Here is a 21,201-nt window from a genome sequence, read left to right as displayed (position 1 = left end):
ACCTTTGATGTTGTGGTTGACACTGTTCGGTTCTATCAAACTTTTGTAATTACGTTGCTGAAATATTTTTTAGTATTTATTTGATTTGTCAATCGCTTACAAGATACAGGTATAAGAATAAACATAGTTTTGAATACATGAGATAGATACTTATAAGAAAAATAAAAAGAAACAATAGGACAGCGACGGTAGGCATGATTGGTACACTACAGGCCTCTTAGGAAAGGGGTGAGGTCAATAGTAGACAGTTTAAGGTTAAAGTTTTTGGGGTTTGGGGAAGAAACCACAGAGTCAGGTAGAGTATTCCAAACATTGACCACTCTGTTGTTGAAGTCGTATTTTCTGCAGTCAAGTTTGGTGTGGTTAACCTTGAGTTTGTATCTTTTGTGTATTCTTGTATTGTTATGATTGATGCTGAAGTATTCATTTTCAGGTAGGACATTGCAATGTATGATTTTATATACTATATTTAGATTGGACCGAAGGCAGTGTAGTTCTACGTTTTCTAGGTCTAGAATTTCAAGTCTGGTGGCATAAAGTATTCTGCAATGAGTAGAGGAGCGGAGAACTCTTCTTGTGAAATATTTCTGGACTTTTTCAATTGTGTTAATATCAGATACATGATATGGGTTCCAGACAGATGAGCTGTATTCAAGTATAGGTCTAGCAAATGTTTTGTATGCTCTAGTTAGTAGTGTGATATTACTAGAGAAGAAGCTGCATAGGATTAGGTTAACAACTCTTAGTGCCTTTTTGGCTATGTAGTTACAGTGGGCTCTAGCACTTAGATCATTAGAGAAGAGTACTCCAAGGTCCTTGACAAAGTTTGGATCCTCAGCAAGGTCTTGATTATTTAGCTTGTATTTTATTTTCTGATTTTTTGCCAATATGTAAGACAGAGCATTTATTTGTTGAGATTTGAAGTTGCCATTTGATTGACCATTCTGATATGTAGTCAAGGTCTTTTTGGAGAGTAGTAGTATTGTCTGTGGTGTTGAACAACTTTACATCATCAGCGAAGAGAACGCAGTTGCTCTTAATATGATCACAGAGATCATTTATGTAGAGTATGAAGAGAGTTGGTCCTAGAACACTGCCTTGGGGGACACCACTGTTGACAGGTACAGAATTTGATAGGATGCTCCCAATTTTGATCATTTGTTGTCTGTTTGACAGGAATGCTTCTATCCAGTTATGCAGTTGTCCAGAGATACCATAAGATTTTAGTTTTAGGAGTAGTTTGTTGTGTACCACTGAATCAAAGGTTCTACAGAAGTCCATGTGGATTGCATCTATTGCTTTGCCCTGATCGAGTTGTGTAGTCCATATGTTTTTGCAGTGTAAGAGTTGCAGATTACAGGATATTTTTTTTCTGAAACTAAATTGTTTATTAGAGAGTAGGCTGTTTGTCTGTAAGTGGAGGATAATGGATTGGTTAATAATTGATTCCATGATTTTACAGGTGACGCAGCATAAAGAGATTGGTCTGTAATTTTCAACTAGGCTGGGGTCTCCCTTTTTGAAGATGGGGATGACTGTGGCTTGTGACCATAGTTTTGGCAAGGATCTGGTCCTGAAAGATTTTTCAAAGATGATGCTTAGAGGTTCGGCTATAGCAGTGGATAGCTTTTTAAAGAAGTAGGCACATATTCCATCCAGTCCAATAGATAGGGATGGTTTTAGATTGCGCAGTGCTTTTTCAACAATGTCTTCTGTAAAATCAATATGTATTAGATCATTGTAGTTGTCTGTGGTTCAACTAGGAAGTACTGGGCTTGATCCATTGCTATTTACAAATACTCAGCCAAAGAATGTGTTAAAGAGGTTTGCTTTGATGGTGTCATTGTTGCAGTCTTTGCCATTAGGTCCTTTCAGGGGTGGGATGGACCTTGAGTCTTTAAGTTTGTTGTTTACAAAATTGCAGAAAGCATAGGTGGAATTTGTGTGTAGAAGGTTATCCTCTTGTTTAATCTGATAATTAGTGCATTCAGTTTTTATCTGGTGGCATAGATTTTTGTATCAGCTTTTGAAGTTGGCAACGTGACCAGATTTGTTTTTTTGCCAAAGTGACCTCTTTTTGGATTGAAGCTTCCTTATTGTTATGGGTAATTTGTTTTTTTTTCTGGTTTTCGGAGTTGTTATTGGTACATATAGTTTGATGGCTCTTTTGATTTCTAGTAAGAATATGTTGTAATGGTCTTCCACAGTATTGCATCCAGTGAATAGAAACAGATTTGAGGACAAAATTGTTATTAAAATTGTGCCTCTCTTATAAGGTTTGTTATGGCTATTGTTAAATGGAAGAGGAGTGTCTGTATACTGTAGTAATATGAAATAATGATATGTCAGTGAGGAAGGAAGGACCATTAAAGAAGAATGCCGTTATCTTCTGAGATTAATTGCCACCTTGCCACCATTTCAAAAGTCTTGAGCCCAATGCTGCTCAATAAAGACGCCAGGTTTTTTTCCCCCAAAAAAACTGAAGTACTGACTAAATGAACTAAGACTTAACTAGCATGTACTGCCAAGGTCTTCATAAGAGCTGCTGGGGATTTGAAGGTTGTCTCCAAGTCCCAAGTCTTGGAATTTGACTAAATCCACCACACCCAAAACATTCCTAGCAAATTAGCTCATGTAAGAACTCAGAATGAGAATGTTGTGAGGAAGGATATATAAGACTCCTATTATAAATCAGTTCATACATTAAGAGGGCCAGTGTGAAAATGGTATAGTGACTCCTATTTAAGTTGATATGTAAAATGATATGCACTGCCTTATGCTTAATTGCTTTTGAGGGCAATATGACTCAAAGCAAAGTGGTGGATTGCATAGGGGAATGAATCCTAGCCAGTGAAAGTGAGATTCAGATTCATGCCATCCTTTCTTCTAGCATCCTCCTAATTGTCCTTTATTAGAAACACATGAGGACAGGCAAGACATTCCTAAAGCACAATCTGTTCTGAATTTTAACATGACATTGGGCAGAATTAGTAATGGGAATATTATGGCAGGGTTAGTAGTTGGGTAGCTGTCTCTAAACATTGTTCTGGCCTATATACTTCATATAAAGCAAAATTAAAAGCATGGAGGTTGGCACCACCATCCATATTTGAATCTAGAGGCCATTTTCTAAAACTGGAGTCAAGGGAACATTAATAATATAGCAGAAGAGCCTGACTGGATATGCTGCTAAGTGGGAAAATAGACAGCTAGCTTCTAAAATAGCTTCTGCATTGTAAATGGTACTGTCTCAGACCTGCCAATTGCCCTAAATACAATCTAGCTTTAATTGTGCTAAGTCATCTCCATATTTACTGGTTTTTTAAAAATAAATATGTTTCTTTCCACTGAATGATTAATCTCAAAACAATGCTATGGAACAAAATCTAAAAAGAGCATATAATTAGAAAATGAGAAATCAGTGAAACAGGATGAATAATGAAAGACACTTTGTTGGGCCTATCAACTACAAATGTGCAATAATTCCAGCAGCAGGTTTTAAATTCATCATGAAGATGTGTTGGGACTAGATACTAGTTTAAGTTGCAATGCCACTGTAATTGGATAAGTTGAATTTACCTTATTGGATTTAAGTTTATTAAACCATATGCAATAACCTCACTATAGTCATTTCCTGATTCCTACTTTAGAATGGCATTCATTTATAGATTTTTCTTTCATTAAACAACTATCACTACTGTTCTGACCCAAACCTGGTTCCAAGAGAGCAAACACAAGACAAAGGCAGCAGCACAACCTTTTAATGTTTCAGCTAAGAATCCTGTTTCTTCACAGATAAAAGGCTGCTTCTGACAAGAAAGACCCTTGCCAGGTTTTCACAAGGCTGCCAAAAAACAACAGATAAGAAATAGTTTACCACACAAGAGTCTTCAAATACCAACTGTAATGTCCACGAGGCTGAGTTTAAAAATGTCTTTGCTTCCTACAAAGAACGTTCACTGCACAGCTGCCTTTTATCTTCTTGAAGGAGGGGCCATTACCTTGCAGCCTTACTCCCAAGTTGCCCGTGCTGTTGTAGCTGCTCTTTCCTATGAGCAATCCTGCACGCATGCGCAGTTGGCACAAGCTCCTCGGGAACCTCCTCATCGCTGCTGCCAGCCCCCACAATCTCTGAAGGGAGCAGTCCACTCCCTAATGGTCCTGGCCCCTCATCTGAGTCCTCGCTCTCCTCAGCTGTCTGCATCTGTTGCCGGCTAACCACAACAACTACCTTACATTTCCCACCATGAGAATAAAATTAGAATAACTTATTAGTGTTAATAGGTAACTTGTTTAAAATTGCCTCTTATGGTCCAAGTAATCTTTCACATACATATAAGAAGTCGACACATGGAAGCGTATACTTTATTTTTTGTGGTATTGACAGGCACAACTTATCCAATTACAAAGGCCATTTGTTGAGAACTGAAGCAATGAAAACCATCAAGAAAATCTTCACCTCTACCCACAGCTCTTTTTTGTTGAGAAGTATATGCAGCCCCATAAGATTTGTGGTTCAGTCCAGAGATTTCAAAGGTAACAGAAAAAGAAGAATGTAAATGAAATGAAATTTACTTTTTGTTTTTATTTCTCCTACTATTTTTTGACCCTATAAGTGGTTGCAGACACCTGCCATACATGCCTCTAAATATGCTGATAAAATATTCTTGGTACGTTTTTGTTAGAGATGCCACATTTCAAACAACAGCTATATAAAGGGAACAGATATAAAAATTCTACCTGTTATACTAAACACCATAAGTATATAAGGGTTGCCACTTTAAACATATATGAATTGGATTTTTAAGGAATGCTTTACAACAATATTTTGGATTTATTTTTAGATTTAAATATAACAAATAAACATCGATAAGTCTAGCACACAACAAGAAAGTAGTCTATTCTTTTTTCAACAGTAATGTCTAATGCACCCCCTAGTGTTTATTTTTTGATGCATATAGACAAGGCAAGAGGTTGCGATTCCATAGAGAAAAAGACATTAGAGTTTAATAAGCAAAGACCCACTAATACGATTAGATAAATAGTTTATAACAAAATCTGTGATGTTGATATGAATTAGAACAGCAGCCTATTCTTCGTTTAACCCGAAGAGAAGCCATTCATATTAGCGCTAAATATGATTTTCTAACAACCTATTTTTGCCATTGAGTTTAATACATATACATATACATGTTTTTAAATATTTTTAAATACATGTTATATGTGGTATTTTGTACTGATATAGTTATTACATACTATGTAGAACCTTTAAAAATCAGTTCATTGAGCTCCTTGTAGAAAGAGACTTTAAAAGTATGTATTAATCTTAGGAGAAAACATATTACAATATTCTTTAATTAGAAAACACTAAATTTCCATTTTATATATTAATTCGCATAGTTGGACTATAAACTATTAAAAGTTGTGATTCTGAATCTACTAACTTCGCCTTATTACAGAAATGGAAAACTTTATTGCTATTTCTAGTCTTCTTATAATCTGGATGTCTTCTTATAATCTATAATTAATTAAACTCTTTGAATGAGCTGCCACTTTTGTGGAGCTTCCTTTGAAGTGCCTTGTTCATAGACTTTTGTCACTAAAAACCTCCCTTAAATATGAAAAAGAGTTAATTCATTCTGTGGGTTTCCCATTCAAGTATCAGTTTTATATGATGCAGCTCTTGCCAAATACCACTTTATAGTTATTAAATAACTATAATTAAAGGGTTAGATACAGTACATAGTTTCTGTAGTGAACAGCAATAAAGATGATTAGGGGGCTGGACATTAAAACATATGATAGACAGTTGTAGGAACTAGGTATATCTAATCTAACGAAGGACTAGGGGTGACATGGTAGCAGCATGGTAGCTGTCTTCCAATAGTTGAGGGTTATCACAGAGAAAAGGGATCAACTTATACTCCAGAGCACCTGAGAATAGGACAATAAATAATGGATGGAAACTTATCAAGGAGCTAACTAAGTAGAAATTTCCTGTCAGTAAGAATTAATTAATGTGTAATTGCCTCCAGACCAGTGTGAGATTCAATTTTTTTTACTACCGGTTCTGTGGGTGTGGCTTGGTGGGCGTGGCAGGGGAAGGATACTGTAAAATCTCCAGTCAAAGATAGTATTTGCCGGTTCTCTGAACTACTCAAAATTTCTGCTACCAGTTCTTCAGAACTGGTCAGAACCTGCTGAATGCCACTTCTGCTCCAGACATTGTGGATCATTGAAGGTTTTTAAGAAGGGATTGTAGAGCCATTTTTCAGGAATGGTATAGGGCAGGAGTGTCAAACTTGCATCGTCACGGTGTTGTCGTGTTAACGTAGCACAACTTTTTCTCCCTTTGCTAAACTGGGCATGGCCAATGCATGATGCACCTGACCCAAGGCCACGAGTTGGACAGCCCTGGTATAGGGTCTTTTGCTTGAGCAGGAGGTTGAACTAGAACACCTCTAAGGTCCCTTCCAATTCTTATTCTGTTATTTCCAGGCCTACTTCAGGCCTACTTCAGCATGTGCCATCAAAAATATAGCCTGCATATAAAAGGATGTTAATACATTTCATAAAGATCTTTAAGTATCTGAGGAGTGGAAAAATTCCGAAAAAGCATTTACTTAATGAAAGAACATTTGAATATATAATACATGCTTGCCTGACAATTTAGAAGTGGTTATTTTCTGTGTAAATGAACTATTTGCTTCAATATGGACTGTGCTACAAGTATCTGCATAAGCATCCAGGTCATGGCTGTCCCAAAAGTACTTTTTCCAAAAGGCAACTTGACTTATTTTTTTAAATTAGCTTGAAAATGTTTCTCATCCAAGAAGCTTCTTCAGTTATAATTCTGGCTTCCATGTTTAATTTGACTAGATTTTTTCACAATGTATTTTTATTTATGGAGCCAAATGCTGCATTAAACCTTATAAAGGATATATAGACACTTATTTTTTGGCTATACATTTCACTTTAGAATGGCATTTAGTGAAACAATTGTGTGTGCTGGATTGCCTAGATCTAAATCTGACTGTTCTGTTAATAAATTCCTCTCCACGTACAGTGGAGAGTGTGATTGGACACACAAGTGTGATTGGACACACAAGGAATTTGTCTTGGTGTAAATACTCTCAGTATACATAAAGAAAAGGTACAATCGTTAAGAATCAAGAATCATAACATACAACACTTAATGATAGTCATAGGGTACAATCAATAATCAAATCATACTAGGAAACAGTCAAGTGGGAGGGGATGGGTGATAAGGAGAGGTGAGATGATTAACAGTAATAGTAGTGTACACTTTGTAAATAGTTGAACAATGTTGAGGGAATTATTTCTTTAGTAGAGTGATGGCTTTCAGGGGAAAAACTGTTCTTGTGTCTAGTTGTTCTGGTGCGCAGTGCTCTATAGCGTCGTTTTGATGGAAGGAGTTGAAACAGTTTATGTCTGGGATGTGAGGGGTCTGTAAATATTTTCACAGCCCTATTTTTGACTTGTGCAGTATACAGGTCCTCGATTGCTTCCCTAAGTGCTATTAAAATTAGATTGTCAGTGGCCCTGCTGTTTTTTAAATAAATATTATTTAAAATATTTTTTAAATAGCAGGGCAGTAACTCTATTGAATTCTACTGTATAGTGCAATATTAATGCAATGTCAGGGGTTTTTAATTCAATGTATAGAATGTGAAGATTGTGTATTTAATTTCGTTGTACGAGGTACAATGACAATAAAGTAAACTAGAAAATAAGTAAGTTTGTAGTTTGCAACAAGCAGATTCAGACCTGGAATGAAAACCACAACCTTTACGTTTTAGCCTTGTAAAAGTATAACCCACTTTAGAATGGGTTGAGAATTAAAATAGCCGAAACGCAAGCAGCTGCCATAAATCTTATAGCCTGAAAATGCAGTCAGTAACTTGAGTCAATTGGTATATTCTGGAAAACAATATTTTGCTATATTTGTTAGCTTGATTTGTTAAAAAAAATAGAGCAAGCAAGGCGCTCGCCTCCGGCTGAGACCTTCCTCATACTGGCCCTCCTTCCCCGTTCCTCCTCCTCCTCCTCCAAAATGGGAATGGAGAGGAAGCACATGTCACTCAAACTCTATTCACAACAGTAGGTGGGACTCGAACCCTGAGGAACTGGACGATCAGCCAATAACAATCCAGTCTCGGGGCAAACGCACTCCTGGGCTTCCTCCGATTGGCTTACCGGAAGATGGGCGGGGAACGCGCCAAGTTTAACGTTAGAATTTCGGTCCCGCCAAGAAAGCCGCGCCGAGCAGAAGCCTGTTGCTGCCTCGCGATGCCGGCCGAGCTGGGCGTGCAAGAGAGCCCCGAGCTCCCCCAGGAAAAGACCCGCGCCGCCTCCAGCACTTCCCCATGTCACGAAGAGATCCAGTATCTCCAGCAAGTCGAGCAGATCCTGCGCTTCGGACACAAAAAAGAAGATCGGACCGGGACAGGGACGCTGTCCATCTTCGGGCTGCAGGCGCGGTACAACCTCCGAGGTGAAGTTCAGCCCCCCGCCCCACCTTCGGCTACGTCCGCCTGGGGCTTTCTTTTGAGGAATTCGGGGGTGGGCGGGAAACCGTTGCCGTTTCTGACGCTTTGGCGCTAGTCTTGGAGCCTCAGAAATGGTGAAATCGTCTAGTCCCTTCTCGGGAGACTTTAAAGGACACCGAATTCGCCTCGGAGGATAATGTAATACAGGGGGTCTCCAACCTTGGCGACTTTAAGCCTGGTGGACTTCAATTCCCAGAATTCCCCAGCCAGCAAGCTGGCTGGGGAATTCGGGGAGTTGAAGTCCACCAGGCTTAAAGTCGCCAAGGTTGGAGACCCCTGAATTCTAATAAATAAAAGAACAACGCGCATTAAAAAGGAAGCCCCTGGCCCTTTTATAATCTGTGAGCAAGAAAGAAATGGTGATGAAGCCAGAGGAGACACCAGAAGATTTTGAGACTGACCCCCATCTCGGTCTCCAGATTTCCATATCCAATTCGTAACTCTAGTTCTGCCTAATTGGGTACGAATTAGGTCCAAAATTCATTGCTGAGGAGCACTAAAGTGTCACTAATGAATAATTTGTCTCAGGCACTAACTTGTCTCAAAACAGGAAGGATGGAGAAAATAGGTGATTTTTCCCCAAGTGGTACCCCCAAAATTTGTTTCAGTTATGTATTTATTGGATTTATAGCCAGCCTTTTTTTTTTCTTGGTAGAATATATGGTTTAAGGAAGTGCTTAAAAAGGTAATCTGACTTAGGACCACAACTGAGCCCAAAATTTATGTTGTTAAGCAAGACAGTTAAGTGAATTTTGCCCCATTTGTTAAGTGAATCCCAGCAATTATTGGTAACAAGGCTGTTAGGTGAATTTGGCTTCTCCATTGACTTTGCTTGTCAAAAGGTCACAAAAAGGATCACACGAGCCCAGAAAAGCGGTCATAAGTCACTTTTTTTAGTTCCGTTGTAACATTTACTAAGGAACAGTTTTAAGTCGAGGACCACCTGTACTTCCCTCACAAGAAGCAGCCCTGTAAGATAGTCTGGGCTAGGATAGTGGCTGGTTCAAGGTCACCCAGTGCCCACCCAAGGGCTCCAGCTTCCATGACTGACAGCTTTTTGAGGAAGATACTAAAGTCATAAGTAGTGACAGTATCTTTATTGTAAGTTTATAATAGCAGAATCTTGCAAGTCTGGAAGCACTTCTCCTGTCCTTTGATTAAAAAACCAAAAGTCTGAATACTAAATGCTAGTATTTTGATATGACAAACTGATTAAATATTTATCTGAATTATGTTTAATGGCTCCAAAGGATGTACTAATTCACTTTAGAAAATGTGCAGAATATAACCCAATATCTCTTAATTTTTTTTGACTTTCAGATGGTTTTCCATTGTTAACAACTAAAAGAGTATTCTGGAAAGGAGTACTTGAAGAACTACTTTGGTTTATCAAGGTATAATGCATACTAATGGTTTCAGTCAAATTTTGATTAGACCCATTGAAATAAATAAAAAGGTTTGAGATTTATTATAAGCACAAATAATAGTTCAATATTAATTCAGCAATAAATTATTCAGAGAGGATAGAGATGAGGCACGTTAGTTTTCTACTGCAAGCCTGCAGAGATCTGGATAGAAGAGTTCTGGGCGAGATGTAACAGCCTACAAATCACCAAAGGGATGGTAGAAACATGGAGCTAATAATTATTCAACATAATCAACAAATTTCTGTTATAGCTTTTAGACAAAAATACCCCACTATATAGCAGTACATAACATCTAAAACTATTAAATTTAAAAAATAGGCATATGTTAAAATAAATATAATAATACAAATCAATGGAGATCACCAAGAGTAAAGCTAATTTTGTGGAACAAACAAGAAATAGAGGCACAAAAATGGGCAACCTGAAAAGAATACATTGGAGTCTTGGTTGGAAAGAAGTGACAGATAAGTATCATGTCTACCAGGGTAATTCTTTAAAATATGATACATGCATGTCTCACCTCCAGAAGAGAAATATATTTCAGACTTCTGGGGGAGGAGACAATTGAAGACAATTTTGTGAAATGTCAACAACTAAAGCAGAGAACCAAGGAACCTATTCCAAGGACCAGTTCCTTGGAACCTCTCTGGTTAAGGAGAAAACAGGATATTGCCCACATGCGCTCTAGATGACTGCTGTTTGCATGGAAGCCATGTTCTGTGGTCTTCATGCAAGAGGTTTGTGAGTTTTAAGCGCTGGCAAACAACGGGATTATCCATTTTGCTTATCAATCAATCAAAATAGATTGCTAAAGAGGAATATTCTTCAAATGCTACTCATTGTTCTCTGAAGATTTCACTGGAGCCTGAAACAAATTTAGGGTTAGTCTAATTAAAATCTATTACCTATGAATGCATTCTAGTACTATTAAAAATTTGGATTAAAGTAATATATTGAATCTTGCTAAATATTTTGAATATAAGGTGTACCAAAAATATTTTCCTATTTTTATTTCGAACCAGTTTTAATTTTTTTGCCTGTAATATTAAAATTATTATAGGTGTTATTTTTAACAAAATATTCCTAAAATAGTAAAATAAGAGAATTGGAAAATATAATGCGTACAAAGTAACAAGCAAAATCATATTTTGGAGAAATCCAATAAACTTTGTATAATAAGAAAAATATAAAATTGATCTGTCAAGGACATGTACTTTGTAGCTTCACAACCACTGAAGTGTTTCTTGTTTATAGAAATATTTATAAGCACCTGTAAAAATGGAACATATATATGATAGAAAGTCATATTAGACAATCTGAGTATTGAAACTGGTATTCTGAATATTTACTGCTTTACTGAATTGTCATTAGCAGCAATTAGAATAGAATACAATACCTTTATTGTCATCGCATTCCACAAATACAATAAAATTTGAAAACTACTCTAGCACAGTGCCCCAAACACATCACAACCACAGAGTTTTAAAAATTAAAATAATTATAATAATAGGACTAGATCACAAATGCACGATTTGATTCAAGACAATTGCTGCCTTAGGGAAAAAAAACTTTTTCAATCTATTAGTCCTCATTTTAAGACACCTATAACGCCTCCCTGATGGTAACAGATCAAAATATGAATGTCCAGAATAAGAACGGTCTGGAGATTTTTAGTGTTCTAGAGAGGAGTCTGATCTTCACAATCTCTTCCAAAGAAGAAAGAGAGTAACTGATTTTTTTTTTTTGTGCTGTGTTTATAAATCTGGAGCATCTTCTTATCCACTGCAGAGCATCCAGCATACCACACGTTACACAGTATGCCAAAATGCTCTCGATGGTAGACCGGTAAAAAGTAACCAGCAACTTCTCACCCAAACCACTCTTTCAGCATCCTCAGAAAGTGCAGGCACTGTTGGGCTTTCTTTGCAGTGGCCATAGTGTGGACCAACCAAGTAAGGTCGGAAATACGAGTTCCTAGAAATTTAAAACTATGAACTCTTTCCACACAGTCTCCATTGATATATAGTGGGAGAGGCTCTGCTTTGCATCTTTTGAAGTCTATAATCAATTCTTTGGTCTTTTTGATGTTCACAATGAGGTTATGACTCTTACACCACAAGACCAGCCTGAGGATCTTTGACCAATAGGTTGTATAATCTTATCAATGTTGGGAGATGTTTTCTTCCCCAAGTCTTTGGAAGTATCTACAATTTAAAAAATTACAAGAAGTCTCAAGAGTTTATGCTGACTGCTGATAAATGATTTCTTTTTCATTACCCACAGGGTTCTACAAATGCAAAAGAGCTTTCTGCTAAGGGAGTTAAGATTTGGGATGCCAATGGTTCTCGGCAATTCTTAGACAAACAAGGATTTTTTAATAGAGAGGAAGGAGACCTAGGTCCTATTTATGGCTTCCAGTGGAGACATTTTGGAGCTGACTACAAAGATATGAACACAGGTAAACATGGCTGAATATTTGTTTTCAGTTTCAAGTATCCATAAAAATAGACTATGAGATAAACTGGCTTGATTCCAAAAATGTACAGGTAATCTTTATTTAACTACCCTAATAGGACTGGCTAATTAAATGAAGCAGTTTCTTTTTCGCTTTTGTTTGCCTTCTAACCACTCTGCTGCTTGGAATGCTTGAGTGGCTGCTTACTCTCTTGTATACATCAAAACCAGTATGATTGCAAGCAGTGGACGTGGAGCAGTGGGTTGCTACACAAATAGCTGACTTTCTTGCAAACGTTTTGTCTCCAATCTATGTTTGCGAGGGTGGGGAAGGGAAAATACAGGTCAGGCAGGACAACACCTACTAATGCTATGAAGGTAATATTCAGGCTGTAAAAAAAAATTATTTAGCATTGTAACTTGGAACCGTACTAAACAAATGATCAGTAAATGAGGACCTATATTTAAAGTACATGGGGACATGAAAAGACACAACTGCTTTAAAGACTTGCTGAGAGGTTTTTCCTATTTATGTGTCTCAAACACGTGTTTAGAATCAACTCTATAAAATAACATCTTTGTGTTATGTATTAAGCAAATTTCTGTTTCAAGATTTGAATAATTTGTTATTGGAAGTAATTTTTAAAAGTTAATTTTCATGTCAGTTATGTAAATAATACATATATGTATTGTTGGTACTGTCCCATTTAAGCTAGAGTAAACTACTGTTTACATCTACTGTTAATAAGTACTTTGATCAAGATGGAGTAGGAGTTTTAATAAATAGCTCAAATTCCCCCTAGAATTAAAATGGATTTATGCTATCACTAGTTATTAAATGGCTTACATTTCTGCCTTTTAATCAGATGACATCATAAAAAATATATTTTGTATTCTGTTTTCCAGCCCCTGTTATATTTGTGCTGATGACCGATGCTTCTTATTTGGTTTATTTAGTAGACATTTCCAGAAGGAACTTGTGATTCTTAAGTAGTGGAACAATCTCATAATAAGTCTTTAGTGGAACAATCTCATAATAAATGAGCTAAACCAGGGGTCACTAACCTTTTGGACCTCAGGGACCACCAAACTCATAATTTTAGATCCCAGGGACCACTAACTGGTTCTGTGCGTGTGGCCTAATTTGTGGGTGTGGCTTGGTGGTCATGTGACTGGCTGGGCATGGCTTGTATGTAAATATAAATATTTATATAAATATTGAATTTTTTATTTAAAAAAAGAACAACTTATTGAAAATCAGGTAAAGCGGGCAGGCAGATTTGAGTTGCTCACAGAATCACAGATTCATTCAGAGATCTATCTTATCTGCCACTGGCTAGCTCAGTCTGTCACATAAAATTTGCTCACAAGCAAACTCAAAATTTGGTAGCAAGCAATCTCACAAAATTAACTCACAACACACCATGCATGTAAATATTGAATTTTTTATAAAAAAAGAGCAACTTTTACCCAAAATCAGGCAAAGCAGGCAGATTGAGTTGCTCACAGAATCATTCAATGATCTATCTATCTGCCTGCCTGCCTGCCATCAGCTAGCTCAGTCTCTCAAATTTGCTTGCCTTGAGTCTGCACTGAATTTGCTTGCAAGCAAACCTTCAGTCCTAAGGGAGGTCCGGCTATACTTAAAAGTAGAGCTGAAGATCTAAAGACTAGCTGGAATGGAAGAAATCCAACCATTTTCTGCTTCCTAGCTAATCTAAATCTCCCAGCACAGAGACCAGATGATGGTCGGAAAAAGGAAAAATAGAAATTTAGCAGGCAAGTTTACCGGGTAAGGAGTGAGTGGGCAGGGAAAGTTCCCACGGGCCATGTGGGCAGCGCAGGCACTTGTGTTTCTGCACAGCCTGGATTAATTGCTTTGGGGGAGGGTGCTCTTGGGGTGAGATTTCTCTGTGGCCCACCAAAATTTTCTCACAGCCCACCAGTTGGCGATCGCTGAGCTAAACAACTGTTAAGAGTGAGATTAGTTCTTGTATTGAAAAGTATTATAAATAAGCTTGGCTTCACTTTTTTGTAGATTATACAGGACAAGGAGTAGACCAACTACAGCAAGTAATTGATACAATCAGAAACAATCCAGATGACAGAAGAATTATAATGTGTGCCTGGAACCCTAAAGGTATATTATGATTAATGCTGAGTCATTAAAGATTGTAGTTGTCCATGATAACTCTTGTTAGGAAAAAATAATCTTAGAAAACAAAGCTATCCAGGATAGTTGCATGAACATTCTCTTGGGCTATTTATTCTTTTTCAAAATTTGTTTTTTTGTGTGTTTTTTTCAGATCTCTCTGCAATGGCTTTACCTCCATGTCATGTTCTCTGCCAGTTTTACATTTTAAATGGTGAACTCTCTTGTCAGTTGTATCAGCGTTCTGCAGACATGGGACTGGGTGTACCTTTCAACATAGCTAGTTACTCACTTCTTACTTCAATGATTGCCCATGTTACAGGCCTGAAGGTATCCTAATCTTTTAAACTATTATCATGGGAAGTAAGGAAAAACATCAACAAATCTTAGGGTGAACAGTTTGCCAAGGTGTGGAACTTTACCAAACAGACAATGGGAGAGGTCAATTCTGGCAGCACTTTATACTACTCTGAAGAGTGAGAGCTTAACGGCACCAGCAAATGTTCTAGTATTTCTACTTGAAAAACTTTAGCCAGCATGAGAAAATTGTATAGCCATTTGAACTCAATTTCCTATGCTTACTGTAAGAGACATGGTAATTGGGGTACAGTTTTGTATTATGTATTTATGGATAATTGGGTACAGAGTACTTCCCAATCTTTATGGAAAATTGTTTTGTGCTTTAGTGATAGACCCGATCATTCTATTTACTTAATAGTAAATTCAATGTCTGGCACTTGCCTCAGTTTGAAGAATTTTTATGCTGAGGCTTAAGTACTGGTGAGATGCAGAAGGAATTTGCTTCCAGTTCATGGAGATGTATAAAGATGAGCGGTATGGGAGGAAAAAGCCTCGTTGGCAGTATTGACACACCTATATAACAGGACAGAATTACATTACATATCTTATACACTTTTTTGCTTATCTGCAAAATTCACTGCAGTACTTGCAATAACTGAAATAACAAAAATAAATACATGACAAACTGATGGATTGTAGAGGTGGAAAAAATGAACATTTATGGATTCATCTTGCTCCATACACACGCAAACATTCAAACTTGATTCAGAAAAAGGAAGATGCACAGTCCTAGGAATCTAGTAGTTAAGGAGTTGAACCTTATTGGTACAGAATTAGGTCCCCTAAATGGGACATATTTGAACAAAATAGGGATTGAATGAGCCTGTTCTTCTTTCCCCAAACAGGTAAGATCTGTTTCAGAAAGTTGTACTTGAATTGAACAAAATATGATCACATTTCTACTTATACTTAGAGCTTGAAGAGAGAATTGCATGATCCTGTCCCACCCTTCCCCCCCCCCATGTGTCAGATAAACACCTGGATGGGAGTTCTCCTATCCCAATGTACCTTCCCTGGTTAATGCTGTATATCAGGGGTGTGAAACTCACGGCCTGTGGGCCGGATGTGTCACATGCTGGCTCCGCCCCGCCTGGTTTAGCGAAGGGAGTCCCGATACGTCACGTGATGAGGCGAGTTTAACATCCCTGCTGTATATGGTAAAATGAGGGAAGACTAAGCAATCTTAGTTCTCAAAGTTAGAACATAGACATATACTTTTAGAGTATGACCAAACTGATGTATAGAGAATGACAATCAGTACATTCAGAAAAAAAAAGCTTGTCTAGCAACATATTTATTTTTCTGTTTATTCTTCACTAAATGATACTTTTTTTTTATATAGCCTGGTGAATTCATACATACATTAGGGGATGCTCATATATATTTAAACCATATTGAACCCTTGAAAATACAGGTAAATATACCAGTTGATTACTCTCATTTTGTTTTAATATCGTTAAAACCATTAGATGCATTTGATATTCCTTATTTCCATTAGGACCTGGATGAAGTAGAACTTTTAAATCCGTCAGTAGTGCTTGAAAAACAATTCACTCTGAAAACCTACAAAGATTAGGAGTTAGTTTTGCTTCTTCCTGAATTGATAGTTTTGTCAATATTGAGCAGAACTGTTGGGCTGGATTACTGCAGAGTTTGGTGCATTTTCCTATCTTATTTAACTCTGCAATTGGAAGAGATAACACGTTAGCATAATCATTACATGGATAATATTTTTCTATCTCTAGCCTAGTTCAGACAGGAGATACAGTGAGTCTTCTGTATTGCTATCGGGATCTGGGTGGGTCAAAATAAACAAAAGTTGATCTCTTTTCTAGCTCTGGAAAGGGTTGTGCTACCTTGGAAGAAACTTGTCTGTGACTTTCTGTAGCTTTATGGGTATCCTGGATTAATGGCTACTGTGAGAAAAGCAGGTGGAGTGTTTGGCTCCATTTATGTCCCCATTACTTTGTGATTGTTTTATTACAATGTGCTGTCTTTGTCCTACCTTTGAAAACCACTTGGAACCTTCAGTTGTTGCAAAACGCAGTGGCTTACAATTTAATAGGGTAGCAGTTTTACAGCTGCTGAATTGCTACTGGTACTTCTTCAGGTACAATTATATATTATGTTACCCTATAAAACAGTTTGTTTACTGTTTTAAATCAAAACTTATATAAATTACTAATAAAAAGCATCTTCAATAAGCAATCAAGTCAACATTTAATTGAACTCTATAACATGTAATATATTTTTAAATTTCAGCTTCAGAGACAACCAAGACCTTTCCCTAAGCTCAAAATTCTTCGTAAAGTTGAAAACATCAATGACTTCAGAGCAGATGACTTTGAGATAGAAGACTATCATCCACACCCAGCCATTAAAATGGAAATGGCTGTCTGATTAACTTTTTCTGCAACTGTTTTAATGTTCAGCCTGGAGTTAATGCATTTAAACATTGTTTGTATTCACATCACTCAAAAGGTCAAAAGCAGTTTTTTTTTTAAAAAAATGTTCCATTTTCATATGAAGCTTGAATTTGAAGTAGACTGTTATATATGTATCATGTACAGAGAATATAAAGGGTTTCTGTAGTTTGGAATTATGTAATAAATCATATGTGTTGTAATAAATGTTAGCTGAAACCTTAAGGGAAAGATGTACTGCATCACTCATTTTTCAAGTTAACCTGGCAAAGTTCCAGTAGAAAGCACTGCAGAATAGAAAAATCAACAAACAGCTTGGAGAAGTAGACAGTCAGCAACTTTAAAATGAAATAGACTAATTTTACTGATGTTTTCCAAAATGGCTGGAAAAAAAATGAACTACCCAGATTGTTGGTTTTACAGGGCTGTCCCGTTGTATACTTGTGCAAAAGACTAAGCTGTAAGATTTGAGATAAGATTGAATAGCTTCTGCACTACATAAAAGCTGCATTGTTCTTTCCAAGCAGTGGAAGCAGATGAGCATTATTAAGGCAGGTTCTAAAAGTATCAGCTGTCTGTTGGTTAAGCCACAAACTTTACAATTCTGTGCATTTCCCTGCGATTTAAAGGGAATTTTCATTTTTGCTACAGATTAGCAGCATCTTAATCTCAGGTGCATTTTAACTGCAAAGTGAAACTAATTCTGTACTTACTTTGACCAGTAAGAAAGCTGGAATATTGTGATGTCTTTTGACATTACCCTAACACAGTAGTGGTATTTGACCAATTCTGGAGAGCTGGTAGGAGCGATGAGCAGTAGAGACCGAACTGGTTCTCTGCTGTTGGGCCCGGCCACCCGGGCTCTCATACTCACCTTTATCCACTGAATTTGAAGCGCAGCTGCTTTGCACGGCAGCTGCTAAAGCAACCAGGATCGCGCAGACTTGCCTTGCAGGAGGCGAGTTAGAACACTGCTGCGCCTGCGCAAACGCCTCTGCGCAAAGTGCGTTTTTAGTGCCCGTGTGCATGCAAAGTATGCCCACCAAACCACACCCACCAAACTGGTGGCAACAATATTTGAACCCCACCATTGCCCCAACATTTTTCTTTGTTACCTACCAGTTTTTTTATGTTTGGTATTTAAAAGCAATGTTGAAATTGGACATACTACAAAGCCTCATATTCTAGTTTTTTTATTTATTGACAAGAATGAGCATGAGAATGATTTTTTTATTGGGAATCTTACCTGATATATATAATAAAAATTTGAAGTATTTGATTGTAAATATATTAACAGCGGCTAGGATTGTATTTGCTAAGAACTGGAAGAGTGAGAAAACTCCATCAGAAGAAGAAATTATTAAGAAAATATTGGATTGTGCTGAAATGAGTAAATTGACATTTGAAATCAGAGAACAAGAAGATAAACAATTTTATGAAGTTTGGGATCTTTTTTATCAATGGTTAGATAATAAAACATAATGATAGAATATTCAGATTTAGCATAAAATTTTTTTTTTCTTAATATTATCTTTATAAAACATTAAGGTAGATTTGGTATGATCTTATGATTTATTGCAAAATAAATTAAGCAAACTAGTTATCTCGTTAAAATATGAATTAACAAAATTATAAATGATTTTTTTTAGTGATGATATTAGGTTATACAAATATTGATTGATAATATGAGCTATTATGTAATATAATTATACGTGACTAGGAAATGAATGCACAAAAAAAAGTAAACCAATCGACGCACTGTAAGAAGGATCTTTTTATGTTTTTTGTGGTATGTTTATGTTTATTTTGTTATTTATGTTTATCTTGTTATTAAAAAATAAAAAAAAATTATTAAAAAAAAAAAAAGAATGAGCATGATTTCAACTTCAAACAGCAAGTTTATAAGAATAATGGGATTCTGTTAATGAGCTCTACTTCTATATCCTTCAAGTGTATAGAAATATTCTCTATTAAGAATTTTCTGGCCTGGAATAGATAAATTTGGGTGATAAGAGACGAACAGCTGACAATCCAATCTCAGGAAATTAGGTATTTCTGCTACTGATCACCCTACCAACAAGAATGTGCCTTTCCAGTAGAGCCATTCTGTGAAAGAATTCAAGTTACAAGTGCGCCCGTTAACTCAAAATCTAGCTCATCATCTATTGCTGATACTCCCATTGAGGTTTCAAAACTCCTGACTAGAAGAATAAATTGTTTTCACTTGTCTTCAAAAAAAATTGATGTATGTTTTAATGACTACGATCTGCCATCACTCATCTTTCCAAACTGTTGGTCCAATTGCTATTCTATGTTAAATGTTCGCCAGAATTTAAATGTCTAGATTCAGGCTTTCAACTTTATTTTCTATAAGGAACAGCCACCTTAGAAAACATCGCACCACAACACGCAGTTAAGTTTTATTTGGAACATTTAATCTTGGCAGATACATTTTAAAGTGCAATCTTCCATTACATAATCCTGTAGTTCTGGAATAGCTTGAAGAAGGATGAATCATCTAATTTCTTTAAACTTAGCTATTAAAAGCCTCCTATTTTTAAACTGATCAAGGACATTCATTGGCAATATAATTATTTTTGTTTTGTGTGAACAGAGGAAGCTTTCTAAAAGCACTTATTTGACTTGCATCTTAATATAACATCAATTTAAAAATTTTTATCTTCATTTGGGAAAAAATGGAATATTTACTTGTTTTACGTTGCATTATGAACACAAGAATTTCTGCCAGATTTCTCCTTGTGGAAACTGGTATTTCTTTACAGAATCTTCTTTCATTTCAGAGGAATATCCAGCCTCCTGAAAGAAAAAATTCATCTTTAAAAATATAAAACTAAACATGCCCTACTAGTATGTGCTCAGTATGGTTAGTTTAATGTACATATTTTAATAATAATATGAATTAAATGCATTTATTAAATTTGATTTGTCAACAATTCTTGAAAGCTATATAGAAGGGAATATTTAATGTATTTTTGCTTCAAAATCAAACGGGGACATTTTTTCTGTAAAACCACTGCCTCACATTAGGCTAGGCTAAGAAAGTAAGCTGTTGAAGTCCCTACTGTATTTGATGGTGAAATGGAAGGTTTCAACTTCCCACTTGCTTCAAGGTAGTTGAAAGTATTTTAGTAACTAATATATAAAGATATGAGGCAAATATAGATGTACAAAGCTCATTTGAACATCCTTTAGGAAACAGCCTGACACAAATTGATAGATAGTGTTTTGAATTGTGTGGAATAGAATTTGAATGCTAAGAAATCTTGGAACTGAATCTTGCTGCCTTACATTTTTATATAAAAAAAATCATGGCGAGACCTCTGAAAATAGTTTAAATATTGAACTTAAGCAGTACCTGGGGTGGCATGTAAGATGCGTTCATGATTACTATAGGATACTTGAAGTGTTCATGCAAGTGGTCTACATATTCACACATCCTAAAAAGAAAAAAAAAACCATATTTACGATTCAAACACACTTGTATTTATTTAGGGTTGCTATTTCACCTATAAAAATATACAGGTTGACTCATAACTATAATTGGAAATGAATTTTGGATTATAGGCTGTTTTGGTTTTAAGGTGTTCCAGTTCTTAAGTTGTGGCATCTCCATGACTGGATCCAATTTTATGACTTTTGTAACAAAAATGGAGTTAATCGAATGATGGGCATGGGCAAACCAGTCATTAAGTGAACACTGAGGTCATAAGGGCAAACAAATCATGATAATATGACCCTAGGACACTTCAAAGTGGTACAGGAGAATAAAGCACCTGTCCTGGCCCATTGTAATT

At 36.4% G+C, this 21,201-nt stretch overlaps 2 protein-coding genes across 4 annotated transcripts in view; one reads left to right on the top strand and one right to left on the bottom strand.

The window, feature by feature from the left end:
* The first annotated feature begins 8,245 nt into the window (after positions 1-8,245).
* TYMS (thymidylate synthetase) lies at positions 8,246-17,611 on the top strand. Its single transcript, XM_026699342.2, has 7 exons — positions 8,246-8,515; positions 9,891-9,964; positions 12,281-12,455; positions 14,490-14,591; positions 14,758-14,933; positions 16,306-16,377; positions 17,226-17,611. Exons 1-7 carry the CDS (start codon positions 8,311-8,313, stop codon positions 17,361-17,363), a joined length of 942 nt encoding a protein of 313 aa, XP_026555127.1. The 5' UTR covers positions 8,246-8,310; the 3' UTR covers positions 17,364-17,611.
* Positions 10,010-21,201, bottom strand: part of ENOSF1 (enolase superfamily member 1) — a 29,575-nt gene continuing 18,383 nt past the window's right edge. The window contains exons 15-17 of one of the 3 annotated variants that reach the window (XM_087931146.1): positions 20,763-20,844; positions 20,096-20,203; positions 10,010-10,172 (exon numbers count right to left, since the gene is read on the bottom strand). In XM_087931146.1, the coding sequence (XP_087787272.1) occupies positions 20,111-20,203; positions 20,763-20,844 (175 nt within the window). In that variant the 3' untranslated portion in view covers positions 10,010-10,172; positions 20,096-20,110. Of the gene's footprint in view, positions 10,173-16,452; positions 16,527-19,799; positions 20,204-20,762; positions 20,845-21,201 lie in introns of those variants that run through there. The other 2 variants (XM_087931145.1, XM_026699340.2) reach the window with 2 other exon arrangements.

This window comes from Pseudonaja textilis, chromosome 3, assembly GCF_049901715.1.
Source record: "Pseudonaja textilis isolate UNSWEBS1 chromosome 3, rPseTex1.2, whole genome shotgun sequence".
Classification (NCBI taxonomy): Eukaryota; Metazoa; Chordata; class Lepidosauria; order Squamata; family Elapidae; genus Pseudonaja; species Pseudonaja textilis.
Note: the sequence above shows the minus strand (reverse complement) of the source record. Positions and strands in the feature narration are given on the sequence as shown.

Excerpts from the sequence above, each read along its gene's own strand:
- TYMS (XM_026699342.2), top strand. The coding sequence starts at position 8,311 with ATGCCGGCCGAGCTGGGCGTGCAAGAGAGCCCCGAGCTCCCCCAGGAA. Across the intron at positions 14,592-14,757 it reads GTGTGCCTGGAACCCTAAAG|ATCTCTCTGCAATGGCTTTA; the intron begins GTATATTATGAT and ends TGTTTTTTTCAG. Across the intron at positions 16,378-17,225 it reads TTGAACCCTTGAAAATACAG|CTTCAGAGACAACCAAGACC; the intron begins GTAAATATACCA and ends TTTAAATTTCAG.